Genomic DNA, 23,147 nt, shown 5'->3' with positions numbered 1-23,147 from the left:
AATTCAGCTCTCACACATCCTGAGAATATCTGTCCTCTACTGCAGTCCCCCAGTTCCTACCCTTACAACCATCTTTTGTAGTTCCTCCTAAATTGCTAGCCCCGCTTTTTTCCCCCCAGCCATCCTTAGTCTTCGTCTTTCAGCACCTGATGTTGCCCTGACACCCCGGTTGCTCTTTCCCGATATTCCCCATTATTTCTGAATTTTCCCCAAACGCCTCTCTTCCTTCCAACTGACCTCTAGAAATCTTTCTAACCCTCTGTTCCTAGATTCCGCCTATCTCCTTGAAACGGTCCCAAAGTCCCTATCTTGCCTGTCCCCCAACCTGATCTCCTATCTCTTTTTTCTCAAGTCAAGTCACTCCTGGCCTCCCGGATGCCAGCCCGGCCTGAGGTGGCCCCTGCACTCCTCCCGACGCGCTCCCAAGCCATGCCCGGGTTCCCAGGACTGTGCTGGGGTTGGTGGCCCAGAGACCCAGTTTGCAACTGCAAAACATTGGTCTCCAAGGCTACAAACCCCGCCCCGGGGCGGCTCCTGTGGGAACCCGGCAGCCAGGGCCAGGGGAGGGCGCTGGTAGAAAGGCTGGGCTGGGACCTGAGCCCAGAGTGCATGGAGCAGGGTTCGTCCGGCATTATCCCCCCTCCCCCAGTCCTGGATCACACACAGACCCGGACACCGGGACAAAACAAGGCCAAACAAACCTCGGGACCCTGGAGCAAAAAAAGACCCAAAAAACCAAACCAAAACAAACAAACAAAAAACCTTAAGACACACGGAGACTTCAGCCACTGGGAATTGTCAGGGATGCAAAGATAAGGGAGAGTCAATGCCCAGCTTCAGGAATGGACACCGAGATAGTGCAATTAAACACAGGCAACTCCAAATAACGTAGGGACGACCTTGCTATCAGGATAATCTATTTTTTCTTCTCTCACCAGGGCCTTCGAGTTCTGTTTCTGGGACTTCCCCCTTCATCATCTCGGTTTCACATCTGTAACCGTAGGGACCTTCATACGCAGGCCTTAGGCAACCGCAATGTGGTGACGATGAGGGGACTCCTAAGACCTGAAGATTGTAGCCACGGTCACCCACACACCGTTCCTAACAGAGTCATTCAGCATTGAACATCTACTACAGGCGCCCTGCGCACCCAGCTGCAAGTTCCAGGTCAGCCAGGGCTATGCAGAGGAACGTGTCTCGAAAAATAAAACAAAATAAATAAACAAAATAGAGATGAGCAGATTGAATTATAGGAAAGATTACAAAGTAATGAGGGCTTGTCAAGAAGGTTGGAGTTTGTAACTGTCAGTGGGGTAAACAAGAAAGGCCCGAGAGATGGCTCCCAGGGAAAGGGTTCCTGCTGTCTAGCCGGATAATATGAGTTTGATCCCAGGGACCCACAGTGAAAGGAGAGAAGATTCCTGGAAGTTATCTTCTGACCTTCACATTTGAGCTATGGCGGGTGCGCGCGCGCACATGCACGCGCATGCACACACACACACACACACACACACACATATAAATGAATTTCCAAAATATAATCAAAAGTACTTTTTAAAAGAAAGCCTAAGTAAGAAGGCAATGTTTTGGTAAGTATGGGAGTTGTCAGGGGCAGAGCCTGTAGACATCTGGACAGAGCATGAGCGATCCAGAAGAAATACAGGTGTATAGCTGTGAAAAGTAGTCCAAAAATAGAGCCCCTACCTATAGTTCCCCAGTGAGGGGCTGGGGATGTGGCTCAGTGGTAGAACCCCTGCCTAGAATCTTCCAGTGAGAAGCTGGGGTGTGACTTCTGTGGAGTTTGGAAAACCCTAACATGGACTAGGGGAGCTTAGCGAATGCAGAGATCTTGTAAGAATAGGGAGGATGTGGTGTAGCAGAGGGAACTTGAGGAGGGCGGTACAGACAGGACAGGCCTGTTCTGCAGGCCATGATGAAGCCTTTGACTCTTTCCTAGTATAGAACACTGAGAGTTTTTGGGCTAAGTGCTCCATGTGACTGGAATTGGTGGCATACATCTACAGTCCCAGTAATTGGAAGGTGGGGTTCAAAATCATCTTTGGCAACACAAAGAGTTTAAGGCCACCCTAGGCTACATGCGACCTTGTCTCAAACACACACACACACACACACACACACACACACACACACGGACTACATGGGATGCTTTTGGTTTTTACGGACCCAACTGGCTATATGCGAACGGTCGACTGCAGGAAGGAGGCAGAGAGACCAGTACAGGGAGAGCAAAGGTCGACCCAGCAGTTCTATTATCTTAGACTGTAGATCAGCATCCTGAGGTTGTAAGGCATGGTGGGGAACAACTGGGACTCTAGAGGGAAGAGGTCTCATCGAAGGCCACCCACGGCTCCATGGTGGAGACCCTGTCAAACACGACGGACTCCGAAGGCGTATGAACTTTGAGCTGCAGAATTTGCTGATGGTCACATTCCTGGCAAGTCCTTCGCAGAGAACAGCAGCCACTATTATGTCAGATGGTGTTCTTCCGGTCCCCACGGACGTCAATACCAGAGCCAGTGAGATGACTTAGTGGGTAAAGGCACCTGTCGGGCAAGCCTGGCAACCTGAGTTCAATTCGGGAGCCACATAAAGGTGGGGGACAAAAGAGATTTCACAATTGTGTCCTCGGGTCTCCACATCACTGTGACACGAAATTCCCCCAAAACATAATTTGCACATGCGTACACACTTCACATGCACACACATATCACATTCACACAAGCATAAACACACACATACATACATACACTAATAACACTTTAAAAACATTTTTAAAAGGGAGAGGGTCTGGGGAGATGGATCAGTGATTAACAACACTGGATTCTCTTTAGAGGACCTGAGTTCAGTTCCCAGCATGCACCATAGCAGCCGACAGCCACCAGCACCAGGGTATCTGATGCCTTCTTCTCGCTCCTTAGATACCTGCATGCATACAGCAGACACACATACACACATACATACACACACAAGTAAAAATAAAGAATATATTTTAGGGGCTGGAGAGATGGCTCAATGGTTAAGAGTACTGGCTGCTTGTGCAGAGAACCTGGGTTTGATCCCCAGCACCCACATGGTGGCTCAAAACCAGCTCAACTACAATTCCAGGGGTTCCTATGCTCTCTTCTGGCTCTCAAAGGCGCCAGGCAGCTGGTGTGTACATGGTGCACAGGCATACATGCAGCCTAAACATCCATGCACATAGAAAGTTGAAAATACAAATCTTCCGAAAGAGATGTTATATGCAGAAACTAGGGTTCCCAAAATGTCAGTCAACCTCACACAGGATACCCAAGCTCAGGCACCAAGATATCACAAACACTCTTAGTCCCCAAAGCTAGCCGGTGCTGCACCCCTCCATGTGGGGTTATCCCACAGCTTTAGGGCCAGGTTCTCATGCCAACCACACCCAGCAGGGAGAATGTTGCTTGACTGGTGCTAGGGTTGTCGGGCCATCACCTGTGCCAGCTTGGGTCACTTGCTTACAGGCAGGCTGGCACATGCCAAGGGGAGGACCCACAGACTTCCACTATCAATCACGGCCCTAAACTAGGCACACCCCGCACTTCCTGCAGCAACCTGCTAAACCTAGTCACAGGCGTACACTGACATGTGGCCCCGGGGTTGTGGAGGTGCATTGTCTGATGGTGCGAAAACAAAAGGTTTGTATCTGTTGCTTCTGTTTGTCTGTGCTAGGGACGGAATCCAGAGCTTTCTGTGGGTTAGGAAAGCACGCAAAGTCTAAGCCACGCCCCCAGCCCCCCCCCCTCACTGGGGGATTCTAGACTGGGGCTCTATCACTGAGCTACATTCCCAACTCTTTTATTTTTATTTGGAAGCACACGTTTTGCCTAGTTACTGAGGTTGGTCTTAAATTTACAGTTTAGCCCAGGCAGGCCTCAAACCTGTAATCCCCTACCTCAGTCTCCTGGGATTGTAGGCTTGCACCTCCTCACCTAGCTGCTATGGAATGAACTCTTGCTTGCACCCACACATCTCTGCAGAACCTATCCTACTAGTGTGGCATCAGGACTTGGCTTTTGGACAAGTATCTCACACACACACACACACACACACACACACACACACACACTCCTCATAAATACAATTTAAAATTAAGCCCATGACTGAGAAAGGCATGATGATTAGTGGTACAGAGGGCGCCCAGGATGGGTGCAGCCTCTCCCAACAGTGTGCATAGCCATGGCCCATGCTTGCTAGACACATCCATTGCCACGCACGGGTTGGCAGTCTCAGAGCACAGGGCTCTCCTCTCCAGGCCTTCTATGTAGGATGTACAAAAGACATCGTTTACATAACCTGCCCTGCATGCAGAACCCAAGAGCTTTACATAACATAGCGCAGTGAGTCACCACACAGACACGGGACAGTGACCTGACAAGCCCAAGGAGGGGAACCCCCACTCAGGACCGTTACCCGGAAGTGACTCTGGGACACAGAGAGAACATGGGTTCTCAGAGAAGCCAGCAGGGTAAGGGTCAGAGAGGGCAAGGGTTCCGGCCCCATCTGCCAGTCAGTGGAACATAATAAAAACATTATTAATAGAGGCTGGAGAGATGGTTCAGTGGTTAAGAGCAATCGTTGCTCTTGCAGAGGACCTGGGTTCGATTCCCAACACCCATATAGTGGCTCACAACCATCTGTACCTCCCACGTACTCAGGTGATGCACATACATATACATAAAATTAGTAAATCAAGAAACATATTTTTAAAAATCACTAATATGTAAACATCTGATTATTCACTATGCCACACTGCATGAAGTACAGTTCATTCCCATTCTTCACTTATTTTATATTTTTATTAATCTGTTTTGTGTGGGGTTTATGCTTGATATGCCCCTTGTATAGAGGTCAGAGAACAGCCTACAGGAGTAGGGTCTCTTTTTTCAACTGTAGGTTCCAGGGATCGAACCCTGGTTGTCAGGCTTAGCGGCAAGCGCCTCTGCTCACTGAACTATCTCACTCACTTATTCATTTATCTCAAAATCGGTAAGGTAAGAACAGAACCCCGGTTATTTTTTATTAACATTTATTTACTTATTGAGTAGGGTAAGAGGTGCAGATGCCAGTGTACATGTCGAGGTCCGAGAAGAACTAGCGGGACTTTTCCTTCCCTTCCACCAAGTGGGGCCCCGGGACTGAAGTCATTTCCACAGGCTTGGTGGCAAGCGCCTCTGCCCACTCAGCATCTAGGCGGCCCATGGTACTTACTACCCACACACTACCTACTTTACAGAATTTAGCGAGGTCATATGTCTCATGGTGAGAGATGTTTTCAATCCACCCCAGGAAGGAAATGGCCTTACGGGTCAAAGTCATAGGGAGGGTACCGGAATCCAGAAGTTTTATTTTTCTCACCTCCACGTACATACCTTGGTAACCTGCTGCGAGCGAACCTGCCCACAGGAGCAATCAACAAACACTAACTTCTCAAATACTTGAGTTGAAATACCTACAGCTGCAGCCCGGTGTTCTCTCTCCGTCTCGAGAGCGGGGGTGCTCCTAACCCAGCCTCCAAATCCACTGACTGTCCCCGTGGTTGGAAGGAACTGTTTTTTTTTTCTCCCTGCAGTTCCCGGGTCTCCTCGCGGGACCCAGGACAGGCTCCTGCTCCTTTAAGAGAGGGAACAGTCGGCCCTCGTTGCCCTGGCAGCACCGCGAAGGTTGCCTGGCAACGTCAACAAACCGCGGCGCCGCCGGCGACTCTGTGCGCCCCGCCACCCCCGCCCGCGCAGACGTGGTGACGAGACGGCCTGTGGCACGCCGTTGCCTAGCTACCGGAAGGTTGTTTGTCCCCGGCTAGGCGGCGCGACCGCGCACAGCAGCCAGGGCTGACCGGGGCAGACGGCCCGACCCTGGGATGACAGCTAGGGGACACTTGGGTCCCCAAATTACCGCCGTCTGCACCCCCTCCTCCCCGGAGTGCCCGTCTCTCCAGAGCCTCCCGCGTTGACTGTTTTCTTCTCCCAAAACATAACACACAAAAACAAGAGAGGTGGCCCTTCTCAGACTTGACACTGTGGCCTCAGACCCCAGGTTTCCGGGTGCAGTGCTGAGGCAGGGGGATTCCCCCGACCGGGGAGACAGTTACGCAGTGCACGACCTGTACACACGCACACAACCTAGGGCCACAGCCCGTGCCTCCCCTCTCTCCCCTGTGGGTTTCTTGCCTACCTGTCTCCTCCACCGCCTCTGTCACCAGTCTGAAACATCCCGGCTGCATCTGAGATGCCATCCACGAACTGGGAGGGTTACCCATTGGCCCAGCACACCTCCTCCCAGGGCCCCCATGCCGCAGCCTCATGTGACCAGGTCTGGACTGAATCTCTGAGCTGAGAGAAGCAGGGTGTGACCGCGTGAGTGGAGTGAGTTCTGGGGACAGTGCCCAGCTGTGTGATAGACAGCAGGTTTCCCAGGCCCACTGTTGTGTGTGTGAGAGAAAGTCCGAGTGTTTTTCTAGGTGCGTGTTTGTGTGTGTGTTGGGGGGTAATTGTAGCCGGGTTGATTGTGGAGGTGTGTGTGTGTGTGTGTGTGTGTGTGTGTGTGTGTGTGTGTGGCTCCCCAGGTGATCTGTGAAGCCGATAATGTGGAAGTGTCTGTGGGTGGCTTCCCCTCTAGCGGTGCCTCCTGTTTGTAACTATATGTGTTCAGACAATCCACTCAGAGATTCCCTGGGGTTGTATGTAGCTCACAGAACAGCTTGCTTAGCATGCAGGAGGCCATCGGTTCAAATCCCAGGACTGAGAATTGCCTCTGATCATTAAATGCAATTTGCTTTGTTTTTTTTTTTTGACTGGATCTAATGTTGTGCAGACTACTTTAAACTTTATAGTCAAGGAACCCCTCAAACTCCAATACTTCTACCTCCACCTTCCAAGTGCTGGAATTATAGGCATAGACCCCTACACCCAGTTTAGACAATATCAGGGACCTAACCCAGGACTTCATACTTGCTGGACAGACATTGTACCAGTGGAAACACAGACCTCGTCCTTTTTCTTTGTCTTCTTCTTTTTTTAAAAACAAAAACAAAACAAAACAGGATCTTCTTAGACAGCCCAGGCTGGCTTTAAATTCCTAATCCCCCTTCCTCGTCTCCCAAATGCAAGAATGATAAACCTGTACCAAGATAGTGCCTACAGGCCAGGTGGTGGTGGTGCACGCCTTTAATCCCAGCACTCGGGAGGCAGAGGCAGGTGGATCTCTGTGAGTTCGAGGCCAGCCTGGTCAAAAAAGCTACGGAGAAATCCTGTCTCGAAAATAAAATTAAAAAAAAAAATAGTGCCTACAGTTCCTAGTGTTGCCTGTCTTCTGCAATGTACTGTGTCCTTTATGGGAAGGACACAAGTGTCACACACGCCCCGGGTCCCCAACATTGCCTTACACACAGTAATTGCTCTGACCTGAGTGTCTGCATGTAATCACACCAGTTCTTCCGGGGGTCTGTATGCTGTGAGCTTGTCTCCAGAGTTGTGATGGACTAAGACACCCACAACAGGGCCAATGCCCATGGCCTTGAACCGTGTGACTCTCCCTGCTTTAGCACTAGGGTCTCTATGCTTGGTCTCTGTCATTTGTTAAAAGGGGTTATATGGCCAAGTGAGGCGCCTCATGCCTGTAATCCCAGCGCCCATGCAGAGGCTGGAGGTCAGGCACAATTCATAGCGAATTCCAGGCTAGAACGAGACCCTGTTCCAAGGTTTCTCCTATAAAAGTGGGGTGTGATTGATTGTACCCACTCATGAGACTGTCAGCCATAAACAAGTTCATACAGACAATGTTTACAAAGTGCTTGGCACAGCCAGGCGTGGTGGCACACACCTGGATCCCAGTACTTAGAGATCAGAGCCAGGAAGACTAGGGAAAGTTCCAGGCCAGCCACGCCTACATATTGAGACCTTGTCTCAAAAAGCAAACACACACACACTGCACACAAACACACGCATACACACGTGTGTGCGCACACACACACACAATGTCTATAAGGCCCATTTAAAACACCTCTTTCATGTTTCAGGGAAGGCAGACGAATGGTAAAGTTTGGGGAATAAGAGTAGAGACAGGAGTGAGTCCCTCTGTGAGAACAACAAGATGTAGAAAAGAGGGAAAGATGGCCAGCTGAAGCAGGATCACCTAAGGGCAGACTCCTGAAAGAACTTGCTCCAAATGACTGCATTCTGAGATACTAGAATCGTGTGAAGAACTCTTGGGGAGTGACAGAAGCCAGCCTGCAGATTGGTAGGATTCAAAAGCAAGGACCATAAATATAGGGCAAGATTAATGGACGGGCTAGTCTTGAACTCATAATCCTCCTTTCTCAGCTTCCCAGTGATTACAGCTCTGTGTCAACAGCTGGATTTCTTGTTTCTTTCTGTGTCCCAGGATTTGTCTGAATGGGGATTAAATGCCTGCAAGGCAGAATGAATGACTGGATCGATGGATGGATGGATGTGGTCTACACTCTCTGGTCTTTGGGAAAGTAGGGAAGTACTGGTGGTCAGCACAGACTGGCCTAGAGCTCTGACTCTGGGGACCCTCTCTTTTCCTTTGTGTCCCCAGCTCGGGGGTGGGGGTGGGCATGAAGGGTGTGGAGGGGGCTTGGAAGGGAGTGTCACAATCAGTGGCTGCCTGCCCTGGACACTAGCCCAGAGTGTCTGGAGGAAGAACAGGGTATCTGAGGCCTCTGAGTCACCTTGGAGAAACCCTGGTCACATACCTGACTGCTGACATCACAGGACCAGGGCAACCTTGGTGGCCGAGGAAAGAAGACTGAATCATAGGCTGAATCCAGTCACCTTGGGCATGGGCACACGGCCACTAGTGACCCCCTGAGACGCCCCAAGTGGCTGTCTGGCTGTGGGGGTGTGTAGGCCACATCAGGGCCAGAGAGGGTGCACCAGCCTGAGTCAGGGACAGGGTGGCTCTTGCCAGAGACCACCGACCACAGCATCCACGGCAACAGGAAGAGAAAGTTGAGGGAAGAAAGCCAGAGGGAGGCCCCAGCCAGGGAGAGGGAAGTGCCTGTGGGCGTGACAGGAAGCTGTGGCTTGCGGGCAGTGGCCTGGGGACCTGCGGCAGGGATGTGGAATGGGGTCCTGGTATTTGCGCACAGAATGGCGAAGTTGCAAGAGATGGAGAGGGTCAGAGGACAACGGAGCCAGCAGACAATGGGCTCTTACACACACGCACACGCAGGCACTTGTGCACAGAAGCCAGCACACAGCCAGCCAGCCTGCAGTCACCCCGGGGCTGCAGCTCACCACACACAAGCCTGTCCCCCACTTCCTCACCCACTGAGTAACAACCATAATTTTCCTTATGAAGATTGCTACTCACGGTATTTGATTATCTCATTTGATATGAATAATTCACACACATGAAGGGCCCACGTCTCGCCAAGTACTGTTGTAGCCTATTTGTTTATTTGGCAGCGGTGGGGATTGAACCCAGGGCCTCTTGCACGCGAGGCAAACGCTCTACCACTGAACCTGGCCCCAGTCCCTCCCTCACGGAGTCTAGCCAAGGGCCTTGCTGTTTGTCTCCAGAACCCTGCTTTAATTCTGAAACAGACTCACTGTGTGTTCCTGGCTGTCACTCTATAGACCAGATTGGTCTGGAACTCACAGAGACTCGCCCATCTCAGCCTCCAGAGTGCTGGGATTAAAGGTTTGCGCCACCATCTCCCAGCTGGCTGTGTATATTTTTAAGAAGGGAGAGAGAAATACCGAATCCAGAGAAACATATGTACAGACACACGCAATTGGCTGGGCAGCTGCCCCAAGGTACACAGACACTCACTGGCAGGCATTTGGCTGTGTCTAGCAGTCATGCCGTAATCCCAGCACTCAGAAAGCCAAGGCCTGGCTGGGTAATAGAGTGACCAGAACCTGAGACATTGTAGACCCGCGACACAGGCTTTTCCCCAGCAACTTGGGCAATCAGGTTTGACACTCACACACAGTGTCCCTGCCACCAGGTGGTCCACTAGCTACATATTCCAAATCCCAGAGAGGTCTCTTACCATCAGCCCTTATGAATGAATGAATTAATGAATGAATGAATGCTTGTGGAGACATGAATGAGTCAGGCGGGGAGGCTAATGCCTGTAATTCCAGCACTCAAGGGGCTGAAGCAGGAGGATTGCAGGGAGTCGGAGGCCAGCCTGTGCTACAAAGTAAGATGCCTCAACTGAAAGAAAGGAGAGCTGGTAAGGTGGCTCAGTGGGTAAAGGTATGTGCCTACAAGTCTGAGGTCCCAAGTTCAATCCCTGGAATCTGCAGGATGGAAAATGAGAACCAGTCCCACACAGTGTCTTCTGACCCCCCACAAGCACACACACACACACACACACGAAGTAAAAAAATCATTTCTAAATGAAAAGAACAAAGAAAACAGAATACATGGCTCAGGTGTTTTGGTTAACTGGCATGAATGAATCCTGTTTTCACCTTCTGGTGCTGTACAAGTCCGGTGATCCCAGTGCTGGAAGCTAGAGCCAGAAGAACCAGAGAAGTTCTAGGTGGGTCATCCTTGGCTATATAAAACACTGGATGCTAGCCTGAGCTACCTGAGCTACCTCAAAAATGATAAAGTCAAAATGAGGTAAATTCATGGCTTGGCAAAAACGTCTGCACACCTATAGGTTTCCTTCACTGTACTGGGACACAAGAGTGAACAGGGTCGTCTCAGCCCAGCTCGGAGGGGGACACCTCAGAGACAACACTCTTGGCGAAGGGGCACTGGCTCATCTGAGGCCAAGGCTGCTGTTGGGAGCCAAGCAAAACAGAAAGAGTGCTCCTGGCAGAGGGGAGAGATACACAAATATCAGGAACCTGAGGCAGAGCAGGAGAGGGGAGGCTGCGGCAAGGGTCCCCGACAGGTACTATAGCTCATTCTATTCCATCTCCATGAATTTCCACAGGCACCACCACCGGGAGGCCTTCAGGATTGCTACCAATGAGTGACGGAGCCAGCCAATTCTGCCCTGGCCTCAGAGAAGGCAGGACAGGGGCATGCATGCATTGTCATGGCAGTCCCTCTTCTCGAGCAGTGGGGATGTCCACAGATATCACCGCTCACAGGGGTCCTCAGGGCTAATGCTGGGGTGTGAACCGAGGGTTTGGGGGAAAACGGAGGAACACGTAGTGATGGTTTGGCTCAGGGAGGCCCAGAGGGCTCTGTATGAGTGAAGGTCAGGGTAATGTCGTCTTCATAAGCACAGTATCGGGCATGGTAGGTAGCCGGGAGGCAGAAGCAGGAGGGTGGGCAATAGTTTGATAGTTCAAAGCTAACCTGGGCTACAGAGTGAGAGCCTTTTTCAGAAAACAGGGAGAGAGTTAGGTAGACTAACTCAGGCCTGCCACCCAGTGAATTCTAGGCCAGCCAGGGTTGCACAGGGCTGCCCTGTCTCATAACAAATGAAGTTGGAGGGGGCTGGAAAAATGGCTCAGAGGTTAAGAGCATTGCCTGCTCTTCCAAAGGTCCTGAGTTCAATTCCCAGCAACCACATGGTGGCTCACAACCATCTGTAATGAGGTCTGGTGCCCTCTTCTGGCCTGCAGGCATACACACAGACAGGATATTGTATACATAATAAATAAATATTAAAAAAAAATGAAGTTGGAGAGGCGCCCCAGCAGTTAAGAGTGTGTATCTATGCACAGCTGTAGCAAGGTCCAGCGGCCTTTGCACACTTTGTGTTCTGCCCCGTCCCATTGGGAGCCTCCTTGACCCCCTGTATATAAACACTTGACACAAGGTCATGGTGGTGCGAGATGCCGTTCTCCACTCAGGGGTGTCTGTGAAGCGGCACTGGGCAGCTGTGGGCAGATGTCTGTCGTCTGAGGGCCTTGGGGCAGCCAGAGTAGGCGTTTGTGTGTCTCCTTTATCCCCAGGAGAAGGAGAAGCCCGAAGGGTCACTCCCTGTCTGATGCCTGAGCCGAGTCATTGCCGGCTGGTGGCTGTTGTCCCTCCCTCCTGACTGGAGCAGACTGAGGGGTTGTGGGGAAGCAGGTGGAGCGTGGTGTGAGGCACAGCTTCTGTCTGGTCACCTCTAGCATCACTTGTCACTACCCCCCAAGTCCCTCTACCTTGCGTGGTTTCCCCACTTGCTCTCCACTATTGGTGAAGAGAACCAAGATTCTCCTGGGTGTGAGATACCTTGTCCTAGGTGTCAGCCCCGAGTCAGAGTCTTTCTTCTTTGGGTCTGAGAGAGTCAACTTTATTATTATTATTTCTTTCTTGAGACAGGGCCTTACTATGTAGCTTTGGCTGTCCTGGATCTTGCTATATAGACCAGTCAGGGCATGAACTCAGAGAGATCCACCTGCCTCTGCCTCCAGATTGCTGGCTTTAAAAGCTCGAACCCACGACCCTGAGATTAAGAGTCTCATGCTCTACCGACTAAGCTAGCCAAGCAGGGTTGAGGGAGAGGAGGGAGAAAAAGGAGATGTTCAATACACACATGCGCGTGTGCACACACACCACACACACACACACAATGAGACAGTATCACATAGCGCAGGCTGGCCTCAAACTCTATATCCAACATGCTTTATAATGGGATCCCTACGGCTTCCTCTGTGCTAGTTAAGCCCTCTACCAGCTAAACTTTATCCCCTGTCCTCCTAGTGGGCACTCAAGTCTATCTATTAACCTAACATCCCTTCTTCCTGTTTTCTTTCTTTCCCTTTCTTTCTGGGCTAGGAATTAAAACCCAGGACTTCACACATGCTAGACATGCATTCCACTTGAAGCTACACGCCAGCCCTCATTTCCTCTTTTGTTTACGTTGTTATTCTCCTTTACTTAACATTTATTACTACTACTACCTATTTATTATTATTATTATTATTATTATTATTATTATTAGTGAGTACTGGTTGGTATGCGCCTTGGCAGACATGTGGAGGCCAGATACCAATTTTTAGGAGCTGTTTCTTTCCTTCCATCCTAAGTCCCAGGGACGGAACTCAGTTCGGCAGATTTGTGTGGCAAGCTCTTTTACCTGTGAGCCATCTTGCCGGCCCCACTTTCCTCTGCTATATTGCTCTCTTAAAATGCTCAAAAATTTTAAGGTTTAGAAATCTTTCCCTTCGAAGACTCAGCACTGGATCTGACACTTGCTGATTGCTAAATACATGCCACCAATGATAATAATAAATATTAATATTTTATTAATTAGCATTAGTTAAAATAATTAACATGTATTAATTAGTATTAAACATATGATTTACTTATTATAATAAAATAGAATAATAATAACAACTCTTTTCAAGACAGGATTTCTCTGTGTAGCCCTGGCTGTCCTTGAACTCACTCTGTAGACCAGGCTGGCCTCAAACTCAGAGATGCACCTGCCTCTGCCTCCGGAGTGCAGGGATTAAAGGTGTGCGCCACCACTGCCCAGTTGCACCTATTATTATTGTTCTTGATTATACATACTTTCCTTTCTATCTCCGTAAGAGATAGAAAGTTCTTCGGGTAAGGCCCGAAGAACTCACTGGGTGTAGGTTCCTACCTGATCCAATTCTTTAGGTTCCCAGATGCAGGGCACCCCCTACCCCCGGAAGCCACCCATCCTTTGCTTATCATGGAAGTTTTGGCTCAGGAATGGAGCACCTTTTCCAAGGTCAGCGAGTCTGGCCGAATCTGGGACAAAGGCTATTGGGGAGGGGACGCCATCCTTAACCTCTATCTACCTACACCTGGGCGACTTCACAGCCCTTCCAGCCCCGCCTAAGCCTCAGTCCCCCCCCCCCCCCCCCCCCCCCCCCGCCTAGACTGACTACATCCCTCTTATTAGGGTCTGCACTAGGGACTTGCTTTCTTCCGCCAGCCGGGGGCGCTGCACCGGTTTGGGGAGGATGGTAGTCTCTGGGTAAGCACACACCTGGGCATCTGGGGTTGCACCTTCCCTCGCCGGGGTCAGCAGGGGCCTTCCCCGGGAGTTCAGGCGCCTGTCAATCTCAGCCCCCGGGGCGGCGTGGAACTGCGCAGGCGCGGGCGGGTTCCGCACAGCGCACTAGCGGGCGCGCGGGAGCGAGGGATTCCCTCTGACGTCATTGCTAGGATACCAAACAAACACTCGGCCGCGCCGACCTAGCTCCTTATATGGCTAATTGCGTCACAGGAACTCCAGGGAGGGCGGGGCGGGATCCCCTCCCGCGGAGACCCTCAAAACGCAGCTTTGGAGACCCCCGAGACCACTGGGGTCACCCTATGGGCAGGTGGAGGGTGCACGAGACCCTGGGGGGCGCCATAAGGGGCTATGGTGGCGGGGAGGGAGAGTTTGGGAGATTTGTGCATGGAGCTGAGGGTGACGCAAGCGGGGGGGGGGCGGGTCCCGCACTCATAAATTCAGCCCGGCAGTTCACGGCTTCATTCATAAGACTGGAGCAGCTACGCCAGGGACACGCGGAGCCGGGGCTTGCGGGACTTGACTACTGGTGACTCTTCTTCTTCTTGACGGCCGTGAAATTTTTTATATATATATATGTATATATATATATACACATATATTATTTTTTAACTGGAGAGAAAGTTTTGTGGGTTTCTTTTTGCAAGACTCCTTCTAGATCGTTCTTCCGTTCTGTCCTGAAGATAGACTTACTTTCTGTGGGTTTCTGGATCGCGCCCCTCTGCCCTCCCCCATTTCGTGGGACGCCTGGAAAGGAAGAAAACCGCGTCCGAAGCGCACGCTGAACGGCGGCACTGTACGACGGGTCTCTGGGCGGGGAGCGATCCCCGCGACTTCCCCCGTGAAATCGGCGGAGCCTGGACTTTCAGGAGGTACAGCAGCGACCTAAAGGGGACCTGGGCGCTTGCAGAGGGGACTTGTATCGAAACTTGGGGCAGTTTTTCGTGTCGGACGCGTAGCTCCCCCAAGCAGCGCACTTTGGGGACGTGTCCGGTCCACTCCGGACTCACATCTCATCCCACTCGGCCATAGCCTTGGCTTCCCGGCGACCTCAGCGTGGTCACAGGGGCCCCCCTGTGCCCAGGGAAATGTTTCAAGCTTTCCCCGGAGACTACGACTCCGGCTCCCGGTGTAGCTCGTCACCCTCCGCCGAGTCTCAGTACCTGTCTTCGGTGGACTCCTTCGGCAGTCCACCCACCGCCGCCGCCTCCCAGGTAAGTTCTCGATCGCAAAGATAATACTTTGGTGGTCACGTAAAAAGATATTTCTTTAAATCTAAAGTGTGGATTAAGTATCCTCTCAAATAGAGACGCGCCAGAAACTCAGGATCTGGGAAAGCAAGAGGCTTGGGTTGCACTTTGGATTTTTGTTGTTTGCAAACTGCAAGGAATGGGGAGACGTTTGCAAAAGGTTGTGTACGCGGAACGCGGGAAAGGAATGTAGTTGGGCAAGCGTTGGCGATGCCCGGTGCAAAGTATCGCTGTGGCTAGCAGAAGCTGAGAACTTTTAGCTGAGCTCAGGCTTCCTCACCCAGAGCTAGGCAAGTAGGGGAAGAAAAAACAAACAAAAAACCCCAAAAATCCCAGAGAAGCTTCCAGTAGCCTTCTCCTCTGCCCTTCTCCTTCCAAGCGCGCACTGCACGGCCGCGGTCGCCCGCCACCCGGCGGGAGTTTGGGCCTCGAACCCCGATCACGCTGCCTCCGCCTCCTGCGCGGAGACGTAACGGGGGACCCGTGCGTAAAGGCTGACGCGCTGGAATCCTCCGTCTGACGCGGGGCACGCACAGCGCACGGCGCCCCCTCCGCCCGCCCCGCCCCTGACGTCCCGGGCACGTTCTATTTTGGAACGCCGAGGCCACGTTGCTAAGGGAGGGGGCAGCGCGGCTTTCTGATTGGCTATCGCGGAGCGGGCTTTAGCCAATCAACATCTCCTTCCTATTTGTAGAGCGTAGCTCCTTTCCCTGCTCTGCTTTTTGTGGTTTTTCCGTGCTGGGGGGTCTCCAAGAGGCAGAGCTAGGGATTCTTGTCGTGATTGGGGTGACTCTGTCAACTCATGGGTATGCGAGGACCTTGTGGGAACCTAGTCCTGCTGCTGTTAGAAGCAGGAGGCTTCTGGCTGAGTGCTAGCGCCTCTAAGGGGGAACTGGAGACCGTCAACCCCTCTCCAGGCGCACATATAAGCGCTCCCTGCACGCTGAACTCCCGGTCCTTTCGAGGTGTCCTAACACTTCATGAGCTACCCGGAGAGGAGGCAGCCAGGTGGTCTCTAAAAGGTCCGCCCATCCTTAGTTCCCAGGATCCTGATTGGCCAGAGAATCAGCCCTTCCCTCGCCACGCCCCCCAGAGTAGTTAAGCCTCTAGGATTCCACTTGCGAGAGGGGGGTGGTGATGGACGCTTTCTTGGGTTTAGGGATGCAGATCCTATATCGCCCCCATCCCCTGCAAGACAGTCTGAGGGATCCTCACTGTCACTTTTCTCTACCTATCGGTTCACTCAAACCTGTCACTTGTCAGTCTCATTGGAGAAGAGACAGAAATTCGGAAGGGATGCTCTCAACTCTTAGGCCAGTCCCACAACACCATTGGATCTGGGATCTCCGCCCCTGCGGGAGCCCTCATACAGTGGGGGTGTGTTTGTGTGTGAGTGGAGAGGAAGGCTTGGGTTAAGGCCTCTCCCTCTCCCTCCCTCTGGGTTGGGGGTGGGGTATTGTGACTGTGTGTATGTGTGTGTGTGTGTGTGTGTGTGTCTCCATCCCGGGAGGTTCTGTCATCAGGCTCTGTCCAGCCTCCTCTCCACCCCCCCACACACCTAAGAGTCACCAACCCGGGGTGTGATTCACCACCCGCTGGAACCATGCAACCTTTCCCCGAGGAAGAAGGAGGAGGTAGAAGGCAGTTGAACAGAATCCTCTCATTAACCACTGCGTCACGGTGTAGTGGAAGGGTGGGTGTTGTGGCTTTTTGCCTGTGACACACACATCCACACCCGCTCACCCTGTGCTCACTCACAGGGGTCGGTGTGTGTTATGTGTGTTGGGCGTGTGTGTGTCGGTGGCTTTGTTTGTGTGTCTACGCCTGTGTGTGTATGTCTCACCCCGTAGGAGTGCGCCGGTCTCGGGGAAATGCCCGGCTCCTTCGTGCCAACGGTCACTGCAATCACAACCAGCCAGGACCTCCAGTGGCTCGTGCAACCCACCCTCATCTCTTCCATGGCTCAGTCCCAGGGGCAGCCACTGGCCTCCCAGCCTCCAGCTGTTGACCCTTATGACATGCCAGGAACCAGCTACTCAACACCAGGCCTGAGTGCCTACAGCGCTGGTGGAGCAAGCGGCAGTGGTGGGCCTTCAACCAGTACGACCAGCAGTGGCCCCGGGCCTGCCCGCCCAGCCAGAGCCAGGCCTAGAAGACCCCGAGAAGAGACGGTAAGAATGAGCCTCAGGAGTTGATCTGGAAGGGCCTAGGAATGTGAGCTCAGTTGGTAGAGTACTTGCTAGCATGCATGACGCCCTGGGTAGATATCCAGCATAGCATAAACCAGCAGTGCTTGTGCAGGCTGGTAACCCTAGCTCTCCATAGGTAGAGGCAGGAGGATCAGGAGTTCGAGGCCAGCCTGTGCTATTTATTGAGTTTGAGACCAGCCTGGACTGCAAGAAATCATTATTTAAAAAAATAAAAAAGTTGGCCTGGAGATGAGGGAAGTAATTCTGTCGCCATAAAGTTTGGGGGACTCTGAGGTCTCAAGGTTGCAGGAGCTTTATCATTCCTTCATTCCTGCCCCCGAGGAGTAGTGGTTGTTGTTTGGGGTTCTGGAGGCAAGGGAGTTTTGTCAGGGATGGCAGAGGTATCCCCAAAACTAATAATTCTCATCTCTTTGACTCAGCTTACCCCAGAAGAAGAAGAGAAGCGAAGGGTTCGCAGAGAGAGAAACAAGCTGGCTGCCGCTAAATGCAGAAACCGCAGGAGGGAGCTGACCGACCGACTCCAGGCGGTAAGGAGGAGTTCTGGGGTGTCTCAAGGCTATGCAGGGGGTTCTCTACATCGCTCTGCCCCCGACTTCTCACTGTGCCTGTGTCCTGAACGAGGATTCCCACTTAAGAAACAAGGGTCAGTGCGGGCCTGATGGAGTCGCTGTATACGCATGCTCAGACCCCTACCCGCTTACTTCCCTCTTTCACCACTTCCCCCATCTCTTTCTCTCAGTTTAAGAGTACAAGCTGGAGGAGGTCATTTTCTTTGTCTCGGTTAAGGAATAATCCATGAATAATCCATTTTGCCGCAGTACCTCTTTTTTTTCTGAGACGGGTATCTTGCATTGTAGCCCAGCATGGCCGCCACAACTTGACAGCCCTTTGTCTCAGTCCCCGTGAATGTAGAGGTGATGCAGGGACCGTCATCCTGACTGGCTCGAAACTAAATTATTTTATGCTGTGTCCGTTCTTTACCTCCTGCCCCAACCACCTACAGTTCTCCAGAACTTGAGCTGGGGGCACCCATCAAACTCACTCCTTTCTTCCTTCTACCCCAGCGTTGAGGGTCCCGTCCTTAATGCCTGCAGAATATTCTCCTGCCGCTTGAAACCAGGGCGCATCTCAGCTTTTCTACTGGGAGGCCGAAGGAGGGGGGAACAGACCACACTAAAAACAACGCATAACCATTGTTAATGCACACAGAAAATTGCACTGTTTTTCTTTGACTCTCTTTTAAAAAAATTATTTCATGTATTTATTTATTTGCTTACGTTTGTCTGTGTGCAGGTGTGCGGCAGCACCCACGGAGGTCAGAGTTGGGTCTACCCTTCCATCTTGTAGATCCTAGGAATCTCAATTTGTCAGACTTGCTGACAATCAACTTTACTCACTGAGCCATATTGTCCCCTTCCTCCCCTATTAAGACAGAGTACTCCTTAGTACAGGCTGGTCTCAAACAAGCCTTCCTCTCCCTGCCTCAGCCTCTGAGTGTTTGGATTTTACAGGTGTTCACCACCACATCGGGCTTGGAGTTCTTGTCCCACGCCAGAGTCTTTCATTCCTGCCTGGCTTTCCCCTAATATCTCTTGCTCAGCTGGGGAATCTGAGGCTCCAACGGGGCCTCTCGGGGGTCATGGGGCCTCTGGATCCGCAGCTAGAAAGTGTGTGTGTAGCGGGTGAGCCACTCGGTGTGGTCGCTGACCGTTGTCCTTCCTTTCTGTCTCCTATGACCTGGCCCTCCTGGGCTCCATCAGGAAACGGATCAGCTGGAAGAGGAAAAGGCAGAGTTGGAGTCGGAGATCGCCGAGCTGCAAAAAGAGAAGGAACGCCTGGAGTTTGTCCTGGTGGCCCACAAACCGGGCTGCAAGATCCCCTACGAAGAGGGGCCGGGGCCAGGCCCCCTGGCCGAGGTGAGAGATTTGCCAGGGTCAACATCCGCTAAGGAAGACGGCTTCGGCTGGCTGCTGCCGCCCCCTCCACCACCGCCCCTGCCCTTCCAGACCAGCCGAGACGCACCCCCCAACCTGACGGCTTCTCTCTTTACACACAGTGAAGTTCAAGTCCTCGGCGACCCCTTCCCCGTTGTTAGCCCTTCGTACACTTCCTCGTTTGTCCTCACCTGCCCGGAGGTCTCCGCATTCGCCGGCGCCCAACGCACCAGCGGCAGCGAGCAGCCGTCCGACCCCCTGAACTCGCCCTCCCTTCTTGCTCTGTGAACTCTTTAGACAAACAAAACAAACAAACCCGCAAGGAACGAGGAGGAGGAAGAGGAAGAGAGGGGAAGAAGCAGTCGGGGGTGTATGTGGACCCCTTGACTCTTCTGTATGACTGCCTGCCGCCTCTGCCATCGGACATGACGGAAGGACCTTTGTGTTTTGCGCTCCGTCTCTGGTTTCTGTGCCCCGGCGAGGCCGGAGAGCTGGTGACTTTGGGGACAAGGGGTGGGGCGGGGATGGACACCCCTCCTGCAGATATCTAATGGTCCTGTTAATTCAACCCAACTTTTGGGGATAGATGGAAGGGTGGGTGGGTGGGTGGGATGTGACGCCCACTTTTGGCGTCTTGCGTGAGGTTGAAGGGGAAAGGGTGCTGGGTGTGGGGTGCAGGGTGGGCTTGTGGACAAGCTGGCATGCACCCCCAGAAATACCCAACGAGGAATGACAGTCCCTCCCCTTCTCTCCACCCGCCCCCACTCACCCACCCTCCAGGGTGCAGGGTGACCAAGATAGCTCTCTTATGCTCCCTCGGGCCTTAGCTGATTAACTTAACATTTTCAAGAGGTCACAACCTCACCTCCTCCGGGACAAATTGAGCCCCCCGACTGAGGGATGTCGGTGCCCACTTTGGGAGTCCGCTAACCCCACTTCCCCGATGATTCCAAAATGTGAACCCCTATCTGACTGTTCAGTCTTTCCTCCTGGAAAAACTGGCTCGGGTTGGATTTTTTTTCTTCTCTCATCTGCTACAGAGCCCCCTCCCTACTCAGGCCCGAGCCTACCCCTATGCAGTATTATGCCAAGTCCCTCTCACCCCCACCCACAGCTGCCCTTGGCCGTCCTCGTTGGGCCTTTCTGGTTTCAGGCAGCAGGGGGCGCTGCGACGCCCGTCTTGCTGGAGCGCTTTATACTGTGAATGAGCAGCCGGATTGCGGGGTGCGCCGGGTGCCCCAGCCCTCCAAAGCCTTCCCTGGGTCTCCCCTTCTTCCAACTGTCTCCTTCCTCCCCTCGACAGGGAGTTAAACTCAAAGGAGTGACAGTGATGCATCCTGGTAGCCTTCTTGCTCAGGCCCCAGACATCTCCAAGGTATCCTGCCTTCCCCAGCCTAGGACGCCAACTTCTCCCCACCCTGGGAGTCCTGCATCCTCTCACAGAGGTCGAGCACCCTGGGAGCCCCGCATCCTCTCACAGAGGTCGAGGCAATTTCCAGAGAAGTTTTCAGGGCTGAGGCTTTGGCTCCCCCCCTTGATATTTGAACCCCCCAATATTTTTTGGACTGGCATACTTAAGAGGGGACTGAGTTCCCACTATCCCCCACTCCATCCGGTTCCTCCAGCCCCAAATATGGGTCCTGGTTCCTCCCTCCAGCTTTCACCTCGTGAAAATTCCACGAGTCAGATTTCTATTTTTTAATATTGGGGAGACGGGCCCTACCGCTCCCCCGCTCCCCTGTGTTGCATGGAACACATTCCAAGCCCTGTCCTGGGTCCTCGGTTCCAACCCTAACCCCGTAAGCTATTTGTCCCTTCCCTGGTTCCCGAAAAGCACTTATATCTATTATGTATAGATAAATATATTATATATGAGTGTCTGTGTGCGTGTTTGTGTGCGTGTGTGCGCGCGAGTTTTCTCGTTTGCAAGTGTGCTGTGGAGTTCGAAATCGCTTCTGGGAACTCGAGTCAGACTATCTGGCTGTCCCTCCACAAATGTCACATTTTTGTTGTCCCAGCCACTCTGGCTGTTGGAGAGAGTCTTTTCTAGGTCTGTTCCTCTCTGACCGCTTCCAACATGTCTCCTCTTTCACTGGCCCTGGTCTCCCTTCTGTTTGTCAGCTCCGGGTTTGATGGGGACATGCAGTTTTACTTTTGTGGGTAAGTGTGACTGGGTGGTAGATTTTTTCCGTCTGTATCGATGAGAATCCTGGGTGGGAGTGTGTGATCAGAAGGGCCTGCCGCTGTCGACCACAATTCACTGACTCCATAGCTCCACCCATACTGTGGTTGTGATTTTGTTGTTGTTTTGTATTTTGCACCTGACCCCGGGGGTGCTGGGGCAGTCTAGCACTGGGCAGCTCCCCTCCCCCCTTGGTTCTGCACTGTCGCCAATAAAAAGCTTTAAAAAAATGTATCCACCAAGTCAAAGTGTCTATTTCCCCTGGGCACCGATTACAGGGCTTCCTTTCAGCCAGACAGGATGAATTCGGAAGGCTGGGAAGCCTTCACAGGCCCTTATTGGGGCAACTAGCGAAATCAGGAAAGTGGATCCTTGGGAGGACTTCCCTGTTTCCAGGCCGTGTCACCTTAAGGAAAAAGGTGTGGGGCACTGACGGCACTGACATGGTGAGGGGTCCAGGAGACTTCATGGTTGGGAAAGAAAATATTCAGAACACTGAATGGCCAATGATTTCAGCAAGAGTTAAGAGGGAGGGGCTGGAGAGATGGACCCCTTTGCCTGCTCTTCCAAAGGTCCTGAGTTCAATTCCCAGCAACCACATGGTGGCTCACAACCATCTGTAAAGAGGTCTGGTGCCCTCTTCTGGCCTGTAGACATGCACACAGACAGAATATTGTATACATAATAAATAAATAAATATTTAAAAAAAAGAGTTAAGAGGGAGTAAGGCTGGGTGTGGTGGGGCACGCCGGCAATCCCAGCGTTGGGGAGCTAGAGGCTCCCGGTGAGAGACGCAGCAGGCATCTGGAGAGTGGAAATTAGCCCTCAGGGAGATTCTGCAGGCAATGACATTTTAGAATAGAGTTCCGAAGCTCTTTTGCCGGCACTAGGGATCCATAGCAGGATTTGAGCAGTTGAGCAGCAGGTAGTGTTATTTTAGGTGGACTCTTCTATTCCTCAGACTAAGAGTGGCTAGAAGAGACAAGCTAAAGCTGAGGAAGGCCCAGAATGGGAGGGAAAGGATCCGAGAGATGCGGAGGAGGCAGAATACCTGCCATTTCAGGTACACCACCAGTCAGGTGGCCTGAGAGTTCTGGTGACCTCAGAAAAGAAAAGGCTTTTGCTCCAGCCTCGGTTTCCCCATTCTCGTATGTCATCCCTCAAGTGTGTCTCAAGGTCACCCTGGTTAAGTCTCCTTGCAATATAGCTTTATATGCTCTACTTTTCTCTCGGGTTCATTAAACACATAATTGCCCAGTGCTGTCTTCTCCACTGTCCGGGTTATCTCCTGAGACCAGCGCTAAAGGTGTGGTCACAACTGTATCCCCCTCACTGCTCAAATACAGAGACAGGGCTGAGCCAGATTGAACAAATGAACAAATACGTGACTAATAACTGCATGCGTGATTAAACACATATGCGAGCAAAATGCTTGGATGAATAAATAGTTGAAGGAGAGAAATCAGAGATATAAAAGAATCTCCTAAACCAGGCGGTGGTGGCTCACGCCTTTAATCCCAGCACTGGGGAGGCAGAGGCAGGCGGATCTCTGCGAGTTCAAGGCCAGCCTGGTCTACAAGAGCTAGTTCCAGGACAGGCACCAAAAACTAC

The 23,147-nt window shown here is 52.1% G+C and overlaps 1 protein-coding gene across 3 annotated transcripts; it reads left to right on the top strand.

Annotated features, from left to right (window-relative positions):
• Positions 1-14,559: 14,559 nt before the first annotated feature.
• Positions 14,560-21,764, top strand: Fosb (FosB proto-oncogene, AP-1 transcription factor subunit). 3 transcript variants are annotated; one of them, XR_005974477.1, is made up of 5 exons: positions 14,560-15,174; positions 17,061-17,381; positions 17,840-17,947; positions 19,181-20,799; positions 20,837-21,764. XR_005974477.1 is itself a non-coding variant. In XM_041653278.1 (5 exons), exons 1-5 carry the CDS (start codon positions 15,049-15,051, stop codon positions 19,477-19,479), a joined length of 714 nt encoding a protein of 237 aa, XP_041509212.1. In that variant the 5' UTR covers positions 14,560-15,048; the 3' UTR covers positions 19,480-19,617. The 3 variants fall into 3 exon arrangements, 2 of the variants coding, with proteins under 2 accessions (XP_041509212.1, XP_041509211.1); XM_041653278.1 differs by lacking the exon at positions 20,837-21,764 and having other exon boundaries at positions 19,181-19,336; positions 19,477-19,617; XM_041653277.1 differs by having other exon boundaries at positions 19,181-21,764.
• Positions 21,765-23,147: the final 1,383 nt, after the last annotated feature.

This window comes from Microtus oregoni, unplaced genomic scaffold (genome assembly GCF_018167655.1).
Source record: "Microtus oregoni isolate MIOR12 unplaced genomic scaffold, Mior012 000006F_ref0000085, whole genome shotgun sequence".
In the NCBI taxonomy this organism is placed as follows: Eukaryota; Metazoa; Chordata; class Mammalia; order Rodentia; family Cricetidae; genus Microtus; species Microtus oregoni.
This window is presented reverse-complemented; position numbering and strand designations above follow the sequence as displayed.